The sequence below is a fragment of the Rhinopithecus bieti genome, unplaced genomic scaffold (assembly GCF_001698545.2).
Source record: "Rhinopithecus bieti isolate Rb0 unplaced genomic scaffold, ASM169854v2 scaffold_7681, whole genome shotgun sequence".
Taxonomy (NCBI): domain Eukaryota; kingdom Metazoa; phylum Chordata; class Mammalia; order Primates; family Cercopithecidae; genus Rhinopithecus; species Rhinopithecus bieti.
In genome coordinates, this window is record NW_016806571.1 from 3,255,642 (window position 1) to 3,277,257 (window position 21,616).

At 40.2% G+C, this 21,616-nt stretch overlaps 1 protein-coding gene across 1 annotated transcript in view; it reads right to left on the bottom strand.

Annotated features, from left to right (window-relative positions):
• The window catches only part of DTNB (dystrobrevin beta), a 314,783-nt gene that overhangs the window by 207,546 nt on the left and 85,621 nt on the right, over nt 1-21,616 (bottom strand). Inside the window, 1 exon segment of the mRNA XM_017876852.1 lies at nt 12,657-12,811. Within this exon segment, the coding sequence (XP_017732341.1) occupies nt 12,657-12,811 (155 nt within the window).

The following is a 21,616-nucleotide window of genomic DNA, read 5'->3' on the forward strand; positions in this document are numbered from 1 at the left end:
TTTTTTGAGACAGAATCTCGCTCCGTCACCCAGGCTGGAGTGCAGTGGCGCGATCTTGGCTCACAAAGTTTAATATTTCTATAGCTTACATGTGTTAAAATTACCTTTTATAATACTACTTTCTCTAAAAGTTTTGATTTGCCTACCACGGAGTTTTTTTTTGTTTGTTTTTTTTTTCTTGAGATGGAGTCTCACTCTGTCACCAGGCTGAAGGGCAGTGCAGTGGCCCAATCTTGGCTCACTGCAACCTCCGACTCCTTGGGTCAAGCAATTCTCATGCCTCAGCCTCCCAAGAAGCTGGGTTTACAGGCACGTGCCACCACACCCAGCTAATTTTTGTATTTTTAGTAAGACGGGGTTTCACCATGTTGGCCAGGATGGTCTCGATCTCCTGACCTCATGATCTGCCTGCCTCCGCCTCCCAAAGTGCTAGGATTACAGGCGTGAACCACTGCACCCGGCCATGGAGTTTTTCACAAATCTTCAAGATGACAAGGTAGAATCAGATTTTGGTATCTCAGAAGACTCTCATAAATAAACTCAGGATCAATCTCCAAAAGTTGTCCTAAAGTCACATCATATCTGACATTTTCCAAAAACACGAGGAATGAACCTAGCAGAGCCATGTCCAAGCACTCCGTCATCCACCAACCAAGTAATCCGGAGAAAATCACTGAACATCTCTGAGTTTCAGTTTTCTCATCTTTCAAGTGCTAAAATAGCAGCAGTTCTCAGTGTGATCAGGGGACCCCTGGAAGGTATGTAAACATTTTCATGGAGTTTTGGAGTATTTCATAACAATACTACGACACTATTGGTCTTTTTCAATCTCATTCTCTCAAAAGTATACAGTGAGGTTTTCCAGAGACAATGTGACAAAGCCACAATTATCTGAAAAGGCTATTAAAAGGCTCTCCCTTTCCCAACTATATAGCTGTCTGGGGCCAAATTTTCTTCCAAATTTTAACCAAAACAGCATATCACAACAGATTGAATGGATAAGCAAATATGGGAATCCATGTGTCTTCTATTGAGGCAAATATTAAAGATATGCAAAAATATAAAACCATGGCACTCTTCTCATTAAATTTTGTTTTGAGATAGTTATTTTCATAAAATGTTATTTATATTAACATATAATAGGTTCATCATTGTTATTTTTAAGTGACTTAATTTTATTTCTTAACTTTTTTTTTCTTTTTTTTAAGACAGACTCTTGCTGTTGCCCACCTGGAGTGCAGTGGCTAGATTTTGGCTCACTGCAACCTCTACCTTCCAGGTTCAAGCAATTCTCCTGCCTCAGCTCCCAAGTACCTGGGACTACAGGTGTGCGCCACCACGCCCGGCTAATTTTTGTATTTTTAGTACAGACGGGTTTTCACCATGTTGGCCAGGCCGGTCTTGAACTCGTGACCTCAAGTGATCCACCCACCTTGGCCTCCCAAAGTGCTGGGATTACAGGCGTGAGCCACCATGCCCAGTCTCAATTTTAACTTCTAATATGGAAATATTGACAGATTTAACCCACATAAATAAAAGCTCTTTGGGGTCCTCAATAATTTTTACAGTATAATGAGGTCCTGAGACCAAAAATTTTGAGATCTGTTAGGAGAGGTCTCCCATCTCTAAAATTCCAGGACTCAATAAATAATTTTATGAAAGGTAGGTTGGCTCTTTTGTCCCTTATCTTTTATTTTGTTTTGCTCTTGAACACATTCTTTGCATTTCTCCTTATTTTTAAGAGCTTAATATTAATACAAACTATAATAAAATGTAAATCATGCATTCCCATAATTCTCATTTTTCTGTTTCTCTCCAGATGTATATATACTTCTACATACTTGTGAACAGAAGAGATATAAATATATCATCTATTTTTCCACTTAACCTATTAAACATTTTGTTTTGTATAAATTCTTCATTTCTAATCCTTTTAACAGCTGCCTGATCCACTGAGCGAAACTACCATGATTTATTTATGCCTCCCTCTATAAAACACAGACTGCTTTTATCATTGGATGCAGTCTCATATTTTTTTCTTAGAAACAAGTGTTTCTGTTTGCTGCTCTCTGTTACTCTAATCTAGACTGACAACTATTACCCTATATGCCATTCTCACTTCCCTTCCTCCACCCTTGACTACCTCTTCTCATTTTTAAAAGGGGAGAGGAGTAACCCCTTAAAAATGAAAAATCCAGTATCAATAAAATAACATGAGAAAGTGAAATAATTTAGCAATAGATCATCATTGCTACAGTCTCCAACTTCATCATTTCCAACAAAAACTCCTATTATGTGCAACATATAAATATTTACCCATTGCCTTATCATTTAAACAATGGATGACATTTAGTTAACTGTCTTGAAAGGGACACTGCTAAAGTTTTCAGGTTAAAACATTTTTATGCAAACTTCTGAGTATAGTTATAGAGATATTTTATCTGACAAAGGCAAACACACATTAATCAGAGTTACAGCTGTGGTAACTGAAAGGGGCAGCCTTTCAATTATTCTCACACTGAATTTCCCCAAATCACAGATTTATTCTGGACTCTGAAAAGAAGAGTAACTTATAATGACAAAACAATATAATGTTACTGTGCTTTTTGTTAGAGATATTTTATTTGTTATGGATAAAGGAAAGATTAGAAAACTTCAAATATTCTGAAATATTGTATTTCTCTCATTGCAAAGATTATTTCCTTTGAGAAAATCATGGAATAATATTGATGAAAACAAGGAGGAGGCAAGTACATTATGAAGTTTAAGCTTTCAATTAGAATTCAAACCAAAATTACTAATTTTCTCACGTCACACTTAATTTAAAATCCTTCAATTAAGGTCAGGTGGCCGGGTGCAGTGGCTCACACCTATAATGCCAACACTTTGGGAGGCTGAGGCGGGTGGATCACCTGAGGTCAGGAGTTCGAAACCAGCCTGGCCAACATGGCAAAACCCCCGTCTCTACTAAAATACAAAATTAGCCAGGTGCAGTGGTAGGTGCCTGTAATCCCAGCTACTCAGGAGGCTGAGGCAGGAGAATTGCTTGAACTCAGGAGGTGGAGGTTGCAGTGAGTTGAGATCGCACTACTACACCCAGCCCGGGTGACAGAGCGTGACTCTGTCTCAAAAAAAATGTTTAAAAAATCATTCAATTAATCCAGGAAATAATAAGCATCCATTGTTTTCCAGACACTGTCAGTCACTGGGGATGGAAAGCTGAAGGACAGCAAGGTCCCTCCCTTCAGGGCATAACTGAGCTGTAGGTAACATGTCGTGGGAGTAGAGAAGAGGACACAATCCTAGGGTGAAAGATTAAAAACATCAAAGAAGAAGGCACATTTTCGCTGGGATGTGGAATCTGAAGCCTTTTTTGGAGGAGAGACAGAAAGTCAGGGGTTACTGGCATTTCAGTGAGAACGAAGAATATAAACAAAAAGTTTGACTACTTTGACTCACTCAAAACAGGTCACTCAAAACCAGAGAAATGCAAATCAAAACTACACTGATAACATTTCTCACCCATCAGATTGGCAAAAATTCAAAAGTTAGGAACATGTGCCATTGGCAAGACTATGGAGAGACAGATGCTTTCCCACAATGCTGAGGGGGATGTAAACAGTGCAACCCCATGGCCCTGTGGTGACAGCTAAAAAGATCCCATGGTATGCTAAGGGTAGGAACAGGCGAGGGATGGGGTAGAGCGGGAGCAGTCAGGAATGGAGGTGAAAAGACAGGTGGTGGTTGGATTGGTGAGAGCCATGACGTCATGCTAAGAACCCTATCCAGCAGGTCATGAGGAGTGAGTCAAGTTTTTTATGAAAAATAAGGACATCAACAGAGCTGTATTGCAAAATGATGATTTAAAGTCAAATTTGCTTATGATTGAAAGGAATAATAAAAGCAACATCTGAGAAAGCACACTCCTCTTCCTGAGGCTGCCACTGAGCCACTGAATAAAGTGACGAGGAGACCAGGGTCCTTTGTTTTTTGGGTGATGAATTTTTCTGCTTTATTTGAATACTAGTGAGTCATACATAAGGCAGTAAGGCAGAGGAGACATCGCAAGTCCAGAATGGGACTGCACACTGGACTGTGCCACCAATGAACACCAAGAAGGGCCTGGACCAACAGCCCCACACCCCACAGGCCGGGGAACTTCTTTCAGCTCATGAATCATCAGTGGGGAAGTCGGGGGTGCTTTCCTAGGGCATGTGGACAGCAAGTACTGCTAACAAAAATCCTTTTCTAAAAGAAAACAATCTTGAAGCCACTTGTCATTTCTATGTAAGGATTCATTTAGTAAGACACTCTCTCCTTCACAGGCCCAACTGGAACAAAACCTCACTTCTAGGTCTCTACAATTTTGTTCAATCTAATTATGCTAGTGAGACAGCCCTCATTACTATAGAGAGCTGATCATAATAAAACCCATTCTACACCCTGTATTTCATCCCATCTAAGATGCACTTATAAGATCACTTGTAAGATACACCATTATTTTCTTTTTCTACCCTTAAGAAAGAAAAGCACTCAGCCAATTAAACTAACTCAATGACTTAATTAACCATAATCCTTCGTGACATGTGAATTGGTCATACCAGCCTCTTGATGAACTGAAATTCCTTTCATCTATTCAGGGGAACTTGGCAGTTTAGTCTACCTTCAGATGCAATGCTTTAGTGTGACAAGAAATTATTTTGGTTGTATCTCAGTAATAAAAAATATATAGCTTCATCTATTTGGGGATATCCTCTTTTTTAAAAAGGCTCTATAAAGCCTCATTTAAAAAAAAAAAGGCTCTATAAAGCACCTGGTTGTTGCTTTGCAAAATAATACAGAATTCCTCCAATGCCGAATATTTGTTTCACTAACATCCAGTGTATTCCCCTCTATTCTGTCCATGCCTTTCTGCGTTTAAAACATTGTGTTTAATGCCAAATCCCAGTATACTCTTCTGAGAACTTTTTTTTTTTTTCTTTGAGATGGAGTCTCCATCTATTGCCAAACTGGCTGGCAGATCGTGCAGTGGCATGATCTCGGCTCACTGCAACCTCTGACTCCTAGGCTCAGGCGATTCTCTGGTCTCAGCCTCCCGAGTAGCTGGGACTAAGGTACATGCCACCATGCCCAGCTAATTTTTGTATTTTTAGTAGAGACGGGGTTTCACCATGTTGGCCAGGATACTCTCGATCTCTTGACCCTGTGATCTGCCAGACGTGCCCTCCCAAAGTGCTGGGATCACAGGCATGAGCCACTGCACCCGGCCTCTGAGAACATTTTAAATGACAACACATGTAGTGCCAAAAGTGGACACAACTCAGTTGAAGTGACAACAAATGATCAGCTATGATCAAGTTCACGCATGTGCAGGAAATCACAGCCCATCATAACCACGGCCTAACCAACTGCAATGGTGTGAGGTATCATTGGCTATATATCTCGACATCAGAAATATTAAGATGTGAAAAAGTATCTTCAAATCAATGAAACACTACTAATCCACACCAAAGTACACAGTAGCAAAGGGTTGCTAATGGAGATTATAAAATCTCCTTAATTAGAATACCTATGAAATAACACACATAGATACACGTGCCAGGCAATGCTTGCCAAACTCTATTCAATGTCCAGGAAAACAAAGTCAGAACATCCAGAAGATGTCTCACTTCAAAGTGAGGAGAAAAGTCATTTCACTACATAGCTGGAGAGAGTATTTTGTCAAATGTAATCAGAGGACACCTCCAGGCATGAAATATTCTTGCTATTCTTAAAATTAACCAGCAATAGTATAATCCCATTTTTACACAATTGCCACTGCCTCAGTGAATCAAGGGAAATGTGGCATGGTGTCAAATAAAGTGTTATCAACAGTATCTCCTGCACACATTGATTGTAAGAACGTTATCTACTCTCCTATCTGCTCATTTCTCCTCCCTCTCTCTCCGTTCCTTACTTATTCAGTTTTCTTTTTCTTTTTTTTTTTCTTGAGATGGAGTCTTGCTCTGTTGCCCAGGCTGGAGTGCTGTGGTGCCATCTTGGCTAACCGCAACCTCTGCTTCCTGGGTTCAAGCGATTCTCCTACCTCAGCCCCCTGAGTAGCTGGGACTACAGGCGCCTGCCACCACGCCTGGCTAATTTTTGTATTTTCAGTAGAGACAAGGTTTCACCATGTTGGCCAGGCTGTCTTGAACTCCTGACCTCAGGTGATCCACCCGCATCGGCCTGCTGGGATTACAGGTGTGAGCCCACCGTGCCCAGCCTCAGGTTTCCTTTTCATAAAGATAGGCATCAAATTAAAAATTGCCTGCAAGGTGGGTTGAACTCTTCAAACTAAAGTCAATATTGTTACAGGATTCCTGGGGTGATGCTTTTCCGCTGGAAATCTCTGTGGCCAGTGGCACCTTTGCCCGAGTTTTGCTTGGGCCCACTGGACTCGTTCCGCCCACTTGGCCTGGCAGGCTGCACTTGGCTCACACTATCAGCCTGGATCCCACGCCTGCCAAGGGTGAGCCAGGCGCAGAGCAGTGAAGGGAGTGTGAGGGAGTGTGGGGTCTGGCCACTATGCACAGCCAGGCATTCCAGCTGAGGGGGAGCAGGCAGCTCCAGGCACCAACAAGGGCGGTGGCTCTCTGTGAGGCTGCACTGGACCAGGCGTACTGCAAGCTACTTCCACAGCTGGCACCAGCGAACACGGTGGCACCCAGGTTGGAGATGCCAGGAACCGCAGAGCCCCAAGGAGGGTGTTACAGCCCTGGCTTGGGGAGCTCCTACGTTTAGACTCCTCAGAGGGGTACAGCTCTTTTCTCCTTTCTTCTTCTTGTTGCCCAAAACATGGCAAGCAAGGGGCATATTTCAGCCCTGTTTGTGTTACAGCTCTTTTAGACCTGCCATTTTGTGGGTCCCGAGTTCTTGTCCTGTACCCAGGAAGAATGAGGTATGTGGACAAGTGGAGGGTAAGCAAGGCAAAGAGGAGCTTTACTGAGCAATAGAAGAGTTTGGAGGAGACTCACGGTGGGTAGCTCCTCTCCACAGTCAGAGTGTCCCGACAAGTGTTCAGCTCTCGGCAGAGAGGAGATCCTGGAGTGGGTAGCTCCTCTCTGCAACTGGTCGTCTGGACGTCTCTTCAGCTCTCAGCAGAGAGAAGACCCTGGCAGGGTAGCTCCTCTCTGCAGCTGGTTGTCCCATCATCTCTTAAGCTCTTAACAGACAAGAGACTCTCGGGTGGGTAGCTCCTCTCCACAGCTGGTAGTCCCGTCATTTATTCGAGTTTGGTTGAGTTCAGGGCTTTTATGGGCCTTAAAGGGGAGGAAGTACATGCTGACTGGTCCATGGGTGGCCATGGGTGGGCCTGGAAAAAGCACAAGTTCTCACTCCAGTCCACAGGACTGGCAGCCGGACCCCCAGGCTTCAGGCCCTCCCTGGCTTGAAGGTGGGGCTTCACTGGGAACCCAGGCTCTTCTACCCAGGGGCCTGTCTGCCTCCTACTGTTCATGGCACCCAGGTGTTCATGCCAAAGGGCACCTGCAGGCCAGTGCCAAGATGCCCTCAGCCCTCCGTGGCCTTCCTCCCATGCCTGTCAGTGCCCAAAGTCTGGGAGGGCTGAGGTGGCAGGGGCCGGCATGTCAATGCTGCCCCAAGTGTGTGCACACCCGGCCAGGCTGCAACAGTGCCCGAGCTTGGCCTGAGCCTCGCTCTGACACTGGAGCAGGTGTTGGGAGCAGGGAGAGGCCAGGCAGTGGGAGCAGACACCTCCAAGCCTGCGGGGACAAGGGCAGCCTTCCCAGGCCCCTGACAGTGCCAAGATGCCCGGTCTGCAGCCATGGCTTGACTGGCTGCAGCTGCGCCCGGGGAAGGCGAAGCTCCCACCCTGTCAACTGAGAATAGGGTGGAGCTTCGGCCTGTTCCTGGCTCCCGCCAGCTCTATGGAACATGCAGCCCTGTCCCACCGCCTCCCCAATGCAGCCAGCATCGTGGCAGTGGCCGTTCTAGATGGGCCACAGATGCCATCAATATGAAGACCTAATAAATAACAAATAGCATCTCCTTTCTAAGGAGAAATATTGTACTTTCCAGAACCCTAAAGTTTGGAAACTTTGGGGAGAAATTTAAATACATGTACTGCTTATTTTAAGTAACTTTTAAGCCTTGAAAGTCAGTTAGTTTGTAAACCCTGAAGAATGTTAATATATCTGGGCTACTCACCAAAGTATTAGTCTTGGGGTATTATAGCAGTCCTGTACTATGTTCAGATAATAATCACAATCACAAATTTGCAATGACAATGTTTCTAGTATCACAATTCTTAAAAATAGATCAAAGTAGAGAGAATAGTATAATATGCCCATCCCAGCCAGGCACATTGGCTCATACCTGCAATCCCAGCCCTTTGGGTGGCCAAGGCAGGAGGATCACCTGAGATCAGGAGGTCGAGATCAGCCTGGCCAACCTGGTGAAACCCCATCTCTACTAAAAATACAAAAATTAGCTGGGCGTGGTGGCAGGCACCTGTAATCCCAGCTACGTGGGAGGCTGAGGCAGGAGAATCGCTTGAACCTGGGAGGCAGAGGTTGCAGTGAGCCAAGATTGTGCCAATGTACTCCAGCATGGGCAACAGAGTGAGACTCCATCTCAAAAAAAAAAAAAAAAAAAAAAGCCTATCCAGCTTCAACAGTTCTTAACATATGACTAATTTGGTTTCATTTTTGCTTTTACTTTCCCTCCAACCTTCATTATTTTGGGGCAAATTCCAGACATACTATCTCTTAAATTAACTTTTCTCCAATTTTTTTAAAATAATGGACATCCAGGATGCTTCCAGTTTGGGACCAGTATGAATACAGTTGATAAGAGCACTCCTGGAAAGTCTTAAAACCTAGGATTAGGTTTTAATTTAATTGCTAGGTCATGAGGAGGTGTCAGATTAGTTTTATTAAGAAACCACCAAGGCTTCTTGCAGTTTGTTGAGAGTATTGGATGCTCCAAATATCTTTACCAATACTTGAAATCAGTATTTAATTTTAGCTATCCTAATAGATGGGTTCTGCTGAATTAACTTATAAACATATTTTATTTCTCTTTTGTTTTAAAAACAACTAAATTACATAATCCACAGACCTTATTTTGGGTTAGTTTTCCAAGCCAAAAAAAAAAATGTGTTTTAAAAAAGAATTAAAACTATATTTAAATAAACCAATGTGTAATTCTCTTCATATCATTAAAAAAAAAAAGCATTTCTGCTGTAATGTGTTACATTAAGAAAGAAGCTAAAATTTCTTTACATCAAAATGCTATAATGGAAAGGCATGCAGAGTACAACACTGTAGACTTAAAAATCATAAGGTATATGAGGAAAACAGAGTTGGAACAACCACTAAAAATCTAGATGGCTTTGTAAATAGAGGACAAACAAAATAATCGGCCCAACTAAATCACCCCCAGGAGCATGCACTGGAGTCACTGTCAGATGGTGTCTTTCCGCCTTCAATCCTGAGTCACTGATTTCCTTCTTCATGAGACAAGCACACAACTTCCAAAACAGATCGGTTTCATCAAAACTAGGTATCAGATCCAGGGGAAAGCTTAATTCTGTCCATCGATCATGTGAGCACAGGAGGCAAAACGTCTTCACAGCCTCTTCATTCAGCTGCAGCTTCATCATCACAGCACCAAAGTGAAGCAGCTCATGGGTCCTTGAAACCAGTCACTTCTCTCCCTAAAGGAAGGTACTGCAGGATTTTCACCCTCTTTCTTAAAATAGTCATACTTTCTCTTTAATTGTGATAACTTTTTTATTCAGCACAGAACATCAAAATGCTGGGGAAAAGTGCATATGAAAAAACAACGCAATTTCTAATTTGTATCAACATTGTTTTCTATCTGATGACATACAAGCTGATTCCCATTAAGGAAACACATACTGAAGCAAAACAAACTGAATGAGAAAAGCCCATTTTCAAAAGGAACGAAAACTCATTGAATTTAACTCTTGCAGCATGAAACTTTGTCCAAGCTGTCTCATTTCTTGGTCAATATATCAGTATATTCTATGAGTGATTTCTATTTCCTCTGAGGGTTTGTTTTTTAACATTTTCATGGACTGGGATAAACTTCTCTTTTCCAAATTTGACACATTCAAAAACGTAGGTTGATTTTTTTTACAGGAATATGAATGAAGCAGGTAAAAAGTAATGATCACGTTGTGAGTTCAAATGTATGTCATAAGGTTAATTTGCAGAATCCTAGATAGCATTCTTAGAATTAACAACTGTACTTTTTAAAATTTCTTCAACATTTTAAACTGTTATTCCAACACCAGATTCTCATTGGAATACTCACGTTGCAATTAAATTAAAGATTAGGTTTAGTACCCCACATAACTGTCATCCATTTCTCAACGTTCATCACTGAATAGTTCTTTGTGTAAATTCCCTTCCCCATTCCAGTATGGTTTTGCTTAAGAATACCATTCCAGAACTTGATCCATTTTTAGCCTGACCTCCAGGAAGCATCTTGTGTGAAAAGCCATGTGAACATCATATACAAGATTACCCAGAATATTGTGTGGGCCACCATGGAAGGTGATGATACCTCTAAAGCAGCAGCAGGAGCAGCAGTGAGACAGGCTGTGAGCTGTGACTTCATCATACTCATCTTCACTTACATCCCTGAAGGGCACATTAATACCTGAAGGGCATTCTTGTACCAGGATTATGTATAGACAACCTCACATCATTTGAAAACATGTATTTGGAGGGCGGAGCGGGGGGGAATGTGAACTATGTTTCATTAGAATAAACTGAAGCACAGAGATATTTTTAATATGCTAAAAGCTTGTGCTGATTGCCATTTATGCTGAAAGAAAAAATAAATAGTGCATACAGGCAAATCTGCACAAAACCAATCAGGCAAAGTGTGCACAAATTTGGGAAGAATATCTCCTCAGATGTTACTAAAAATAATTCTCCATTATCATGGGTGCCACCTTCAATGCTAAAGCTGAATAACCTCTAAAGAAACTAAAAACTATTTGAAAGTCTGAATTCAAATAACCATGAATTCTTAAGTTAAAATGTAAAAAAGTATGTAGGTGGGGAGGGGGCCCTGTGTGTATGTGTTTTTCATTCTTTTTTGAATCAGAGTATCACAGGTCAGGAGGACCTAGTTTACAACATCCTTTCAGTTCTCAAACCTTTAAATGTGTTCCTTTTATAGTTTAGCTTTTTATCTTTCAATAATTTTCAGACTTACAAAAAGGTTATCAGATTACCAAAAAATTCCCATTTCCCCTTAACCAAGATTCCTCAAATGTTAACACTGCAGAAGGATGCTCCTTTATCCTTAAATAGTTCAGATCAAATTTTTTAAAACACAGGACATGCTCTTAAATAATTACGTACAAATACCAAAATCAGGACGTTAACATTCATAGACACAATACTATGATCCAGTCTATAAACTTTATTTAGATTTTTCCAATTGTCCCAATAACGTCCGTTATAGCAACAGAAAATTCTGGCTTGTGAGTTCATTCAGCTTTTCATGTCTCTTTAAACTCTTTTTACCTAGAACATTTCTTCCTCTTTTTTAATATTTCCTATTATTGACACTTTTGAAGCGTAAGGGCCAGTTAGGTTGTAGAAATTCCTTCGTTGGAGTTTGTCTGATATTTCCTTGGGATGAGATTCAGCTTATGCTTTCTTGGCAGGAGTTACCGGAGAAGTGATATTGAGTACTTCTCAATGCGTCCTATCAGGAGGCAGGCGGTATCAGTTTATCCCTTTAGTGGTGACAGGGATTTTGATCACTTGGTAAAGTGATATCTGATCAGTTTCTCCACTGTAAAGTTACTATGTTCTTTTTGTAATTAACAAATATCTTATGGGGAGATACTTTTAGACTATGTCAATATCCTGTTTCCATTAATTTTATACCTATTAGTTTTAGCAAAGTGTCTTTTAATTCCTTTCCAGAACTTTCTAGGTAAGTTTAACATTAAGCTTCTTTTATCTAATCTCTACCTTAACAAATGGATGCTGCAGCCAGTGTCTATCCTCTGGCTGAGGCATGGACACTGGCTGTAGCATCCATTTACTAGGTGTAGACAGTTCTCTGAAGCATGGTTAAGATTTCAGGAACACATTCATTCCAGCCTCTTGGTCAAAACCACCAGAAGGAAATAAAATCCATCTTTTTCTAACATGAAAATGGTAGTGTACCCTTGAGGGATTTTATACTGGCAGGTGAGAGCTGTATAGTGTTCCCTGTCTCCAGCACTCAGGAAACAATGCAGTACAGTTACATCGTTTTATATCAAGATTCCCTTATCTCATGGTTTCAAGAAGTCCTCTGAAAAAGTAATATATGTCCTGTAGCAAAAATGTACACACTTGTTCTTAAACATTTTTCTTTAAAATATTTCATTTTTTTCCGAAAAGACCCCCCCCCCGCGCCGCCCCCAGTTCCCCCATAAAAGAGTCTTCAGGTGAATTTTTACCCACCGGTTTTACTCATCCACTCCCACCACCACCTTTAAAGCTTTTTTCCTCCCCTACTCAAGACCTTACTAGACTGGAAGCAATCTGGCAAAATCTGCTAGAAGGTGAAGAGAGGGAAGAGCGCCCTTCTAGCCCTAGATTCTATAAAACTGTCCTTACCTGCTGTGGAAAACAGGTGCGGACTGAGTGCTCTGTGTAACCAAAAGATGGCCCTTCAAAGACAGCTGTTGGGAGCTTCAGAACTTCCTTCAGAAACTGGTCAAACTTGCTAAATATCATTAAGCCATTGGAATCTGACATCTGGGAGAAAACATCTATGAGAACAAAACCAAATAAAGTCAAGCTATAAGGAAATATCAGCTTTTTATAAATGGCTCTATGTCATTTGTATACCAAACAAAAAGTATCATTAAAAAAGTATCATAAAATTATTGTGACTTTTAATTAATATTCAAACTATTCTCATCCTTATTAACACTGTGTGGCTACCCTGCAGAGGAGGCACCTCTCTTCCACTCACTTAATATTCAACCTAAACATTAAATCAAACAACCATTCATGTATGACTACCCTACTATTTTTGAGTGTTTAAAACTAGATGATATATAACTTTTATTTATTTATACCTTTGTTCCAAGAATTTGCAGCAGCATATCTTCATCTCTTAGTATCGCCACATGTGTTTATATAAGACATATGTATGACTGAGTATATAAACATATTAGCATCTTGGTGATAGGGTATGAAAGAAATTGTATTATACTTGTATATTCTATACTGATGACGTAATGCATGCCTGTGAAAGAACACATCTGAAGGAGCCATAGAGAATATTTAAAATATTTATCTAATGAGTTCCAAAGCAGAATAAAAATAATTCATCTAAACTCTTCTATTCCAAGACACTGTGATACTGTAAGACCCTATTTTTATATTAAGTCAGGTCAAGCAGATGAGAAAGAAGCTTCCAGTAATACTACCACAACTTTATCTGCTTGCAGGGAGTTCCTGTCTCCAATCATTCCTCTCTTCTCATCCATAGTTGGGGAGTAAAAGAAAACTAGAAGTCAAAACCATTTGACAAAGAAATGTGAATGGTAGAAAACTAGGCAGTTTTTCAATCCATTGAACTTCCTTACAAACAAATTAGTAAGCCAGATATGCACAGAAAAATCATTTCCTGAGGACTTTTCAAACACAGCATTTTGAAGATTCATCCAGCCTGGGCAACATAGTGAGACCTCATCCCTACAAAAAAATTTAAAAAATTAGCCAGGCATAGTGGTGTGCACCTGTAGTCCCAGCTACTCAGGAGGCTGGGGTGGGAGGACTGCTTCAGCCCAGGAGGTCAAGACTACAGTGAGTTGTGATACCGTGATCACACCACTGCACTCCAGCCTGGGACAGAGTGAGACCTTGTCTCCAAAAAAAAAGAAAAGAAAAGAAAATTCACATTTTATATGTTCACAATGAAGAGGTACAATAGAGATCTATACCTGTTTAACAGACATATGTAATATACATATATGCATTACTTTTTGGGTTCAATTTTGGGGAATTTATACTGAAGCATCAGGTTAAAAAATTTTTAAACACACTAATTAAAGAAAGGTAAAATGTTAGGTTATCGATCCACAGGGTAAGTTTTAAGCCATTAGAAAAGAAGAAATTACCAAAGGAATGAAAATATTCAGTGTGAACTCTCATAATTGCCGCTAGTTTACAGTTGATGGAAAAATATTAAATACCTATATGGGGGGAAAAATCCAGCAAGAGACTAAAAGATGGCCCTAGTAGAAAGCAAAATAAATTAATTAACAAATACATATTAAGTTCCTATTATGTGATCCAAGTGCAAGCACTGTTAGGTGTTTAGAAGCACAACAAAGAAATATGACAGATGGTCCTTATCCCCCAAGAAACTTTCAGTGTAGCTGGAAAAATAAGATACACTTGAAACAAAGAAGAATTTGAGCTGACCACAGAAAAAATAGAGGCAAAAAGATACATGTTAAGCCCCACCATGTGCTAGGCACCACTACAGTTAACTATGCTGAGTTTGCCAGTAGCCACGTTATCCTCTTCTTCCTTAGTAACAAAACACTAACTTTACTTTGTGCAGGAATGTACCAACTAACAAGCTGCCAGTTCCCAGCAAGTAGTGGTCATGTGACTAAGTTCTAGCTAAAATGAGCTTGTAAGCAGAAGGGGTGTAGGGGACTTCCAGAAGGCTAGGTAAACAAACCTAACTGAGCTGAAAAGCAGGCCACTTTTTCCTTATTCTCTCCTTCCTTCTTCTATCTGGAGTGCAGCTATGAGAGCTGGAGCTCCAGCTGCCATCTTGGACTATGTGGTAATCTCAATCTTGATATAGAAATCACACTAGAATGGTAGGGGGAAAAAAGTGTGAATCCCAGATGAACATGAAGTTACCATACTGGCCCTGGACTACCCACCTCTGGACTTCTTTTATGTGAGAGAAAATTAAACTTCAACTTTGTTTATGAGACTATTATTCTGGGTTTCTGCTCTCATGCAAAGAACTCTAATACTAAGCATTACTCTACTATTACAGCTTAGAAAGGTTAACTTGCTTAAGGTCAAAAAGTTAAGAGGCCAAATCAAGTTTAAACCCACACCTATCTGACTCCAAAATAAAAAGCATTACACCACACTCCTTCAAAATATAATTTACAATAGATACAAAAACACATACGAAGGAGCTGTCAAGTTCGAAAAGAAAGAAATTTAGAAGCTAGGCCTTGAAAGAGAGGATCTGGAATGATGGGGCCAAAATAGGTTGAGGATAGGGACTGGGGGGCACTAAAGAAGAGTAGGATAAAAGTCTCTATGACAGGAATGTGCAGTGTGTACCTCTATACTGGTGATAAGCAGGAAATAGAGCATTGAAGAAAACATTCTATGACAGCCAATTTATATTGAGAAATAAAGAAAAACAAAGACTGAATAGGAAGAGTATTCCTGTTATAAAACAAAACGAAGGAGGGAAGCAATTTGGATTTAGCTTAAAACTTCTAAGTAGAGATCAAATTTTAGAAAGCTAGGTTTCAAGGCGATTAGACTGTTAATGACCAGCACACAATGAATAAAAGAAAAAGAATGAAATTGGAGACATCAGCTAGGAAACCTTGTAAACAATGCACAAAGGAGGTGGGGGAAGCCTGGATTACAGTAGTGACAGTGTGTGCAGGGACAGGGGAGGCCAAATCCAAGGCATTTCAATGCAAGGAACTGCAGTTGATGGCAAACTAGATTACAGAATAAAGGAAGTTTAAAAGTTAGGATTCTTTTAAGTTTCTTGCTTGGGAAAATGCTGACAAATCCCAATTGACATAAGCAAATCGAATATAAAGATATTACACTTAGCTTTGAACATAACTGTTTGAAATAACTAGCAATTTTTTTTAAGACGGAGTCCCACTCTGTCACCCAGGGTGGGGTGCAGTTTTGCGATCTTGGCTCACTGCAAGCTCCGCCTCCCGGGTTCACGCCATTCTCCTGCCTCAGCCTCCCGAGTAGCTGGGAATGCAGGTGCCTGCCACCACGCCCAGCTAATTTTCTGTATTTTTAGTAGAGACGGGGTTTCACCGTGTTAGCCAGGATGGTCTCAATCTCCTGACCTCATGATCAGGCCGCCTCAGCCTCCCAAAGTGCTGGGATTACAAGCGTGAGCCACCGCACCCGGCCCAAACTAGCAAATTTTTTAGTGGAACTACCCTGCAGACAGTTAGAAATAATATTTGACCACAGCTCTAGACTGCAGATAGAGAACTTTGAAAATGTTACCAATGATATGAATAAATGATGCTCTTCGAAGGAGGGAAGAACATAAATGGTTTAACCTCTAAATAGCTGGCTGCTGATCAGGCATGGTGGCTCACACCTGTAATCCCAGAACTTTGGGAGGCCCAGGCAGGAGAATCGCTTGAGCCCAGGAGTTCAAGGTCAGCCTGGGCAACATAGCAGGACCTCGTTTCCACAAAAAATAAAAAAAAATTAGCTAGGCGTGGTGGCAGGCGCCTGTAGTCCCAGCTACTTGGGAGACTGAAGGGGGAAGACTGCTTGAGTGTAAGAGTTGGAGGCTGCAGTGAGCTCTGATCATACCACTACACTCCAGCCTGGGTAACAGACCAAGACCCTATCTCAAAAATAAATAAACAGCTGGCTGCTATTCTTACAAGGAGGAAAATAATCATTCATTAAAGATGAATGAAAACAAAGGGTCAACATGGGAGGTGGCAGACACTGCCAGGTGCCTCAGTATCTTCTTCCCTTTCTTGCTCACTAGCTGAGCCCGACTGCTGGGAATGGCTTGTGCCACTTAACAAATGACTTCTCAGCCTCCTTTGCACATTGCAATGCTGGAGTCAATTTCTGGAAAACCCTCTGCTTTCCTAATAGAGGCACCTCCTTCTTCCTTCTGCCTGGAGTAAGTACAGAGGCCTGAGATACGGCAATTATCTTTTGATCCTAAGGAAGAAAGCCATATGGCAGAAGGAAGACGGGAAGAAATGAAGTCTGTGATGACAACCATAAGTCAGGGTAGCAACTTTGAACTTATCAGCCTTTGGACTTATTTTACATGAGAAAATAAATCCTAATGTGCTTAAGCCACTGTCAGTCAAGTTTTCTATCGCCACTCTGTGTATTCATAACTGAGTAACTAATGAGTAATTAACCTGTGGCCACTAATGGTGGGAATATTCAGGACCAGCGACTTTGAGCTTCCAAGTACATGAAAACATATATGTATAGCTTCACAATCACAAAAATGTGTATGTATACACCCACACCAACGAATCTATACCTAACCCATTCAGAGTAATAAAAAGGAGTGACTGGATAGTAAAATGACAAACCACTCCCACAAACAAGTATTATTTCAGTTATACTTAGTTACTATGTCATATGAATAGACTCAAAGTAATAAAAAAATTTTTATTCATAAGAAACTATAACAAGCCCATATTACAATAAGAGAAGTAGAAACATGTCTATTTGTTTTAATGAGAGATACTGCTAGACCCCAAAATTGAAGGCACAGTGAAGTAATTCATCACTTCTTGAGTTATTGGTTTAAAACAATTTTTTTATGAATAGGCTTATCTGTTAGAAAAACAATTTTACAATGATTGCTAATTCTTAAACCTTAAATGAAGTTTAACAATCAACCTAAGTTATTGTGATTTACCTATGTATATATAAAAGGATCTTATCAAAGAAGTGACTAAAATAATAAAATTTAATGAAAATATTTTAAAAATTAAACTAGTACTCTAATTAAATAAAGCCCTAAACCCTCCTGGCATTAAGGGACTAAATTACTTACCAGATCCCCAGTTAATTTCCCCAGTAATTCTCTTTCTATTTATACACCTCTGAAAGTATGCTAATTCCCTAATAGCTATTTCCAGCTAAAAAGGAAGCTTTCTCCCTTGTGAAAAACCCAAAATCAAGTCCTTAAACATACATGTGTGCACAATTTTAAAAATATTCTATAATATCTTTTGTGTAATAAGCAAAATAATGCTACTGGGCCACCATCATCACATATGTTTTGATTTTTTCCTGGTGATAATGACCCTGGTTTTGCTGGCTGGATCTATCCATCTATTTCGACTCCCCTTTCATCCCCACACGACTAGCCACATGCTTTTTTTGCAAGATGACAGGGCTATTGAGACTGAAGAAATGAGTCTATAAACAGAAAAGCCATTTTCTTTTACATGTTTGCTTTCCCTGGCAAATGACTCTCATCTCCTGTCATCTTTCTACCAGCTCAGCAACCTAACCCACTAAACCATGCACACACATCTGTATGTTGATAAATACCTAAACACAACTAGGCCCGAGTGCATACTGTAGTTCGAAACTTATTAATATGCCACTGGCCAGGTGCGGTAGCTCACGCCTGTAATTCCAGCACTTTGGGAGGCCAAGGCGGGCGGATCAGCTGAGGTCAGGAGTTCAAGACCAGCCTGTCCAACATGGGGAAACCTGGTCTCTACTAAAAATACAATAATTAGTCAGGCATGGTGGCGCACGCCGGTAGTTCCAGCTACTTGGGAAGCTGAGGCAGGAGAATCGCTTGAACCCGGGAGGTGGAAGTTGCAGTGAGCCGAGATTGCAGCACTGCACTCTAGCCTGGGCAACAGAGCGAGACTCCATCTCAAAAAAAAAAAAAGAAACTCATTAATATGCCACATCATTAAGCTGCAATGAGGCTGGAGGGTGGGAGTCTGTATGCCTTGGGCTTCTGGTGTTGATTCAGCCAGGAACTACCTGAGACAAGGCTCCAGACCTCCTTTGGTTTTTGTTTTCCTTTTTCTTCTTTTTTCCCCTTTATTCATAAAATACACATTTAAGGCTTATCTCTTACTTTCTTCCATTTCTAAAACATTTTGGTTATCTGAAAAATGTAAATATAGCCATCACTCATTCAGATTAAACAGTCACTTCCATCTACTGAGGAGAAGGGATGGTTAACAGAAACCAGTGAAGATAATTATGCAACTATGGGTGGTTAAAAAACTACAGCAGAAGAGTCTAAATTCTGAACAGGTGAAACTGTTTAACTATAACTTCAAAGGGAGGCCCTTCTACAGTCTGCTAATGAAACATCAAGGAAGCAAACAGTCGAAACCTCAGTAGGAATAGTCAATTCTGATCAACACAGAAAGAATCTCAGGTCCTCTTTTCTCTCACTTTTGATAGTGGTCTATCAAAACATGCAAAAGATAAATAATACAAATTATTATTATAAAACCATTGTGTTAGAACCCAGAGGAAAACCCCTGTTATTCTGGTATATTTCTTATTTTCTATATGCATAGCAAATTTTGTTTAAAACTATATTATACTTATGCATTTTGATCTAAAACCTATTTTTAAAGACATTATATTCAATCATGTGGGTGTCCTAAAACTTAACTGAGTTCTCACTTTTGGACACTAAAGATGTTTCAAGTTTTCAAATAAGTGTTGCAACAAATATACAAAAAACTTGGGGTATACTTCTGATTAATTCCTTAGGATAAACTCAAGAAGTAGACTGAGTGAATGAATATGAATCTTTTTAAAGCCTTCCTGAAATATACTGTTAAAGTGCCTTTCAAAATGATAGCACCAGCTTTTTAATGAATTTTAAAATAAATGTATGAATCGTTTGCTCCTTTTAGTGCAACCAGATGCAATTTGAATAAGGAGACTAAGTTTCTTCGAAAACAAATAGCAGAATTAAAGTAAATAAATCGCACAGTCAAATTAATTGATAATTAAGCATGTTTTAATACATAATGGGCTTTACAGTCTACAAATTTGTTTCCTTGAGTTATATTTTGGGTTTCTGACATTACTGAATTTTGATTGTGTTTTTAATTAAAGTCTGTATTCCGATTACAAATCATTGGTATTTAAAACCCTGATAAAAGTTACCTCTGAATCTAGGACATAGTGTCTAATGGCCACAACAGTGAACCATCTCTGTAAATGAATGCTACCTGGAGACAGAAACTCTCTTAAGACAAATCTGAAAAATCTAAGAAATGTTTTAAACAAAAAGTACAAATATTTTTTCAGTCATTCAAATGCTATTTTATACTAAAACAAACCAAAACTCCATGTCAAATAAAAAAAGGAGAGGGGAGAAAATCATAGGAAAATTCTAAGAAAGTAAAAGCAGGAAGAGCAAACCAAAAAAAAAAAAAAAAAAAAAAAAAAGTAGAAATGCTAAAACATTCCACAAATGAGAAAACTTAATATAACAGGAGCATTAATAGAGGTAACAATAGAGTCCAGTCAGCAGAAGGAGGTTGGAGTGAACAAGAAGAACCAAAACAATGGAATAATTAGATAGGAGAAAGTGAATAAACAATCAAAGATCATTTGCTGTTACAATACAGTGTTATTTCTCCCTTTTGGCTACACAATTATTCAGCCACCTCAACTAAGTAGGACATTGCTGAGAACTAGAAAACAAGGAGGGAAAGGTTCTGAAAATAGTCAAAACTAACAATCATACTACACAAGCTCAAGTGCTTCTCTCATAACAATCACTTTAAATTCTTATTTTAAATAGAATGCTAAGAGGTTTGGTTATGACTTCTCTGTCTGTAGCATATTAAAAGTAGTAGGTCAGAAGCAAGGAGAGATTTCCAGAGAGTGGTACAATGAAAATACATACCATCATATTTGCCAGTGACAAAGGATATATACACAAATCACCGCCGCCACCACCAACAACAAAAAACTCAAGAACTGAAAAAGCATAATAGTCTCAAAATAGGAGGAGGAGGAATAGACAAATCAAGCTTTACAACTGGCCCTAAATCCTAAATGCATCAGAAAATGGCATCCTTAAGAGATGAAAATGTTAAAAGTATAATCAGTGAGTTCTGATTTCTTTCTTTCTTTTCTTTTCTCTCTCTCGATCTTTCTTTTCTCTTCCCTTCTGTCTCTCTCTCTTTTCCTTCCTTCCTTCCCTCCCTCCTTTCTTCTCTCTTTCTCTCTCTCTTTCTTTCTTTCTTCCTTGAGACAGAGTCCCACTCCATCACCCAGGCTCCAGTGCAGTGGCATGAACATAGCTCACTGCAGCCTCCACCTCCTAGGCTCAAGTGATCCTCCTGGCTCAGTTTCCCAAGGAGCTGGGACCTCAGGTATGTACCGCCATGCCAAACTAACTTTTAAAATTACTTTTATTTTTATTTATTTACTTTATTTATTTATTTTTTTTTGAGACACAGTCTCACCCCGTCGGCCAGGCTAGAGTGCAGTGGCACAATCTTGGCTCACTACAACCTCTATCTCCTGGTCTCAAGCAATTCTCCTGCCTCAGCCTCCCACGGATCTGGGATTACAGGCGTGTGCCACCATGCCTGGTTAATTTTTGTATTTTTAGTAGAGACAAGGTTTCACCATGTTGGCCAGGCTGGTCTCAAACTCCTGACCTCAGGGGATCCTCCCCAACCTCCCAAAGTGCTGGGATTACAGGCGTGAGCCACCGCGCCCAGCCTTAAAATTACTTTTATAGATACACGGTCTCGCTACATTGCCCAGGCTGGTCTCAAACTCCTGGCCTCAAGTGATCCTCCCACCTCAGC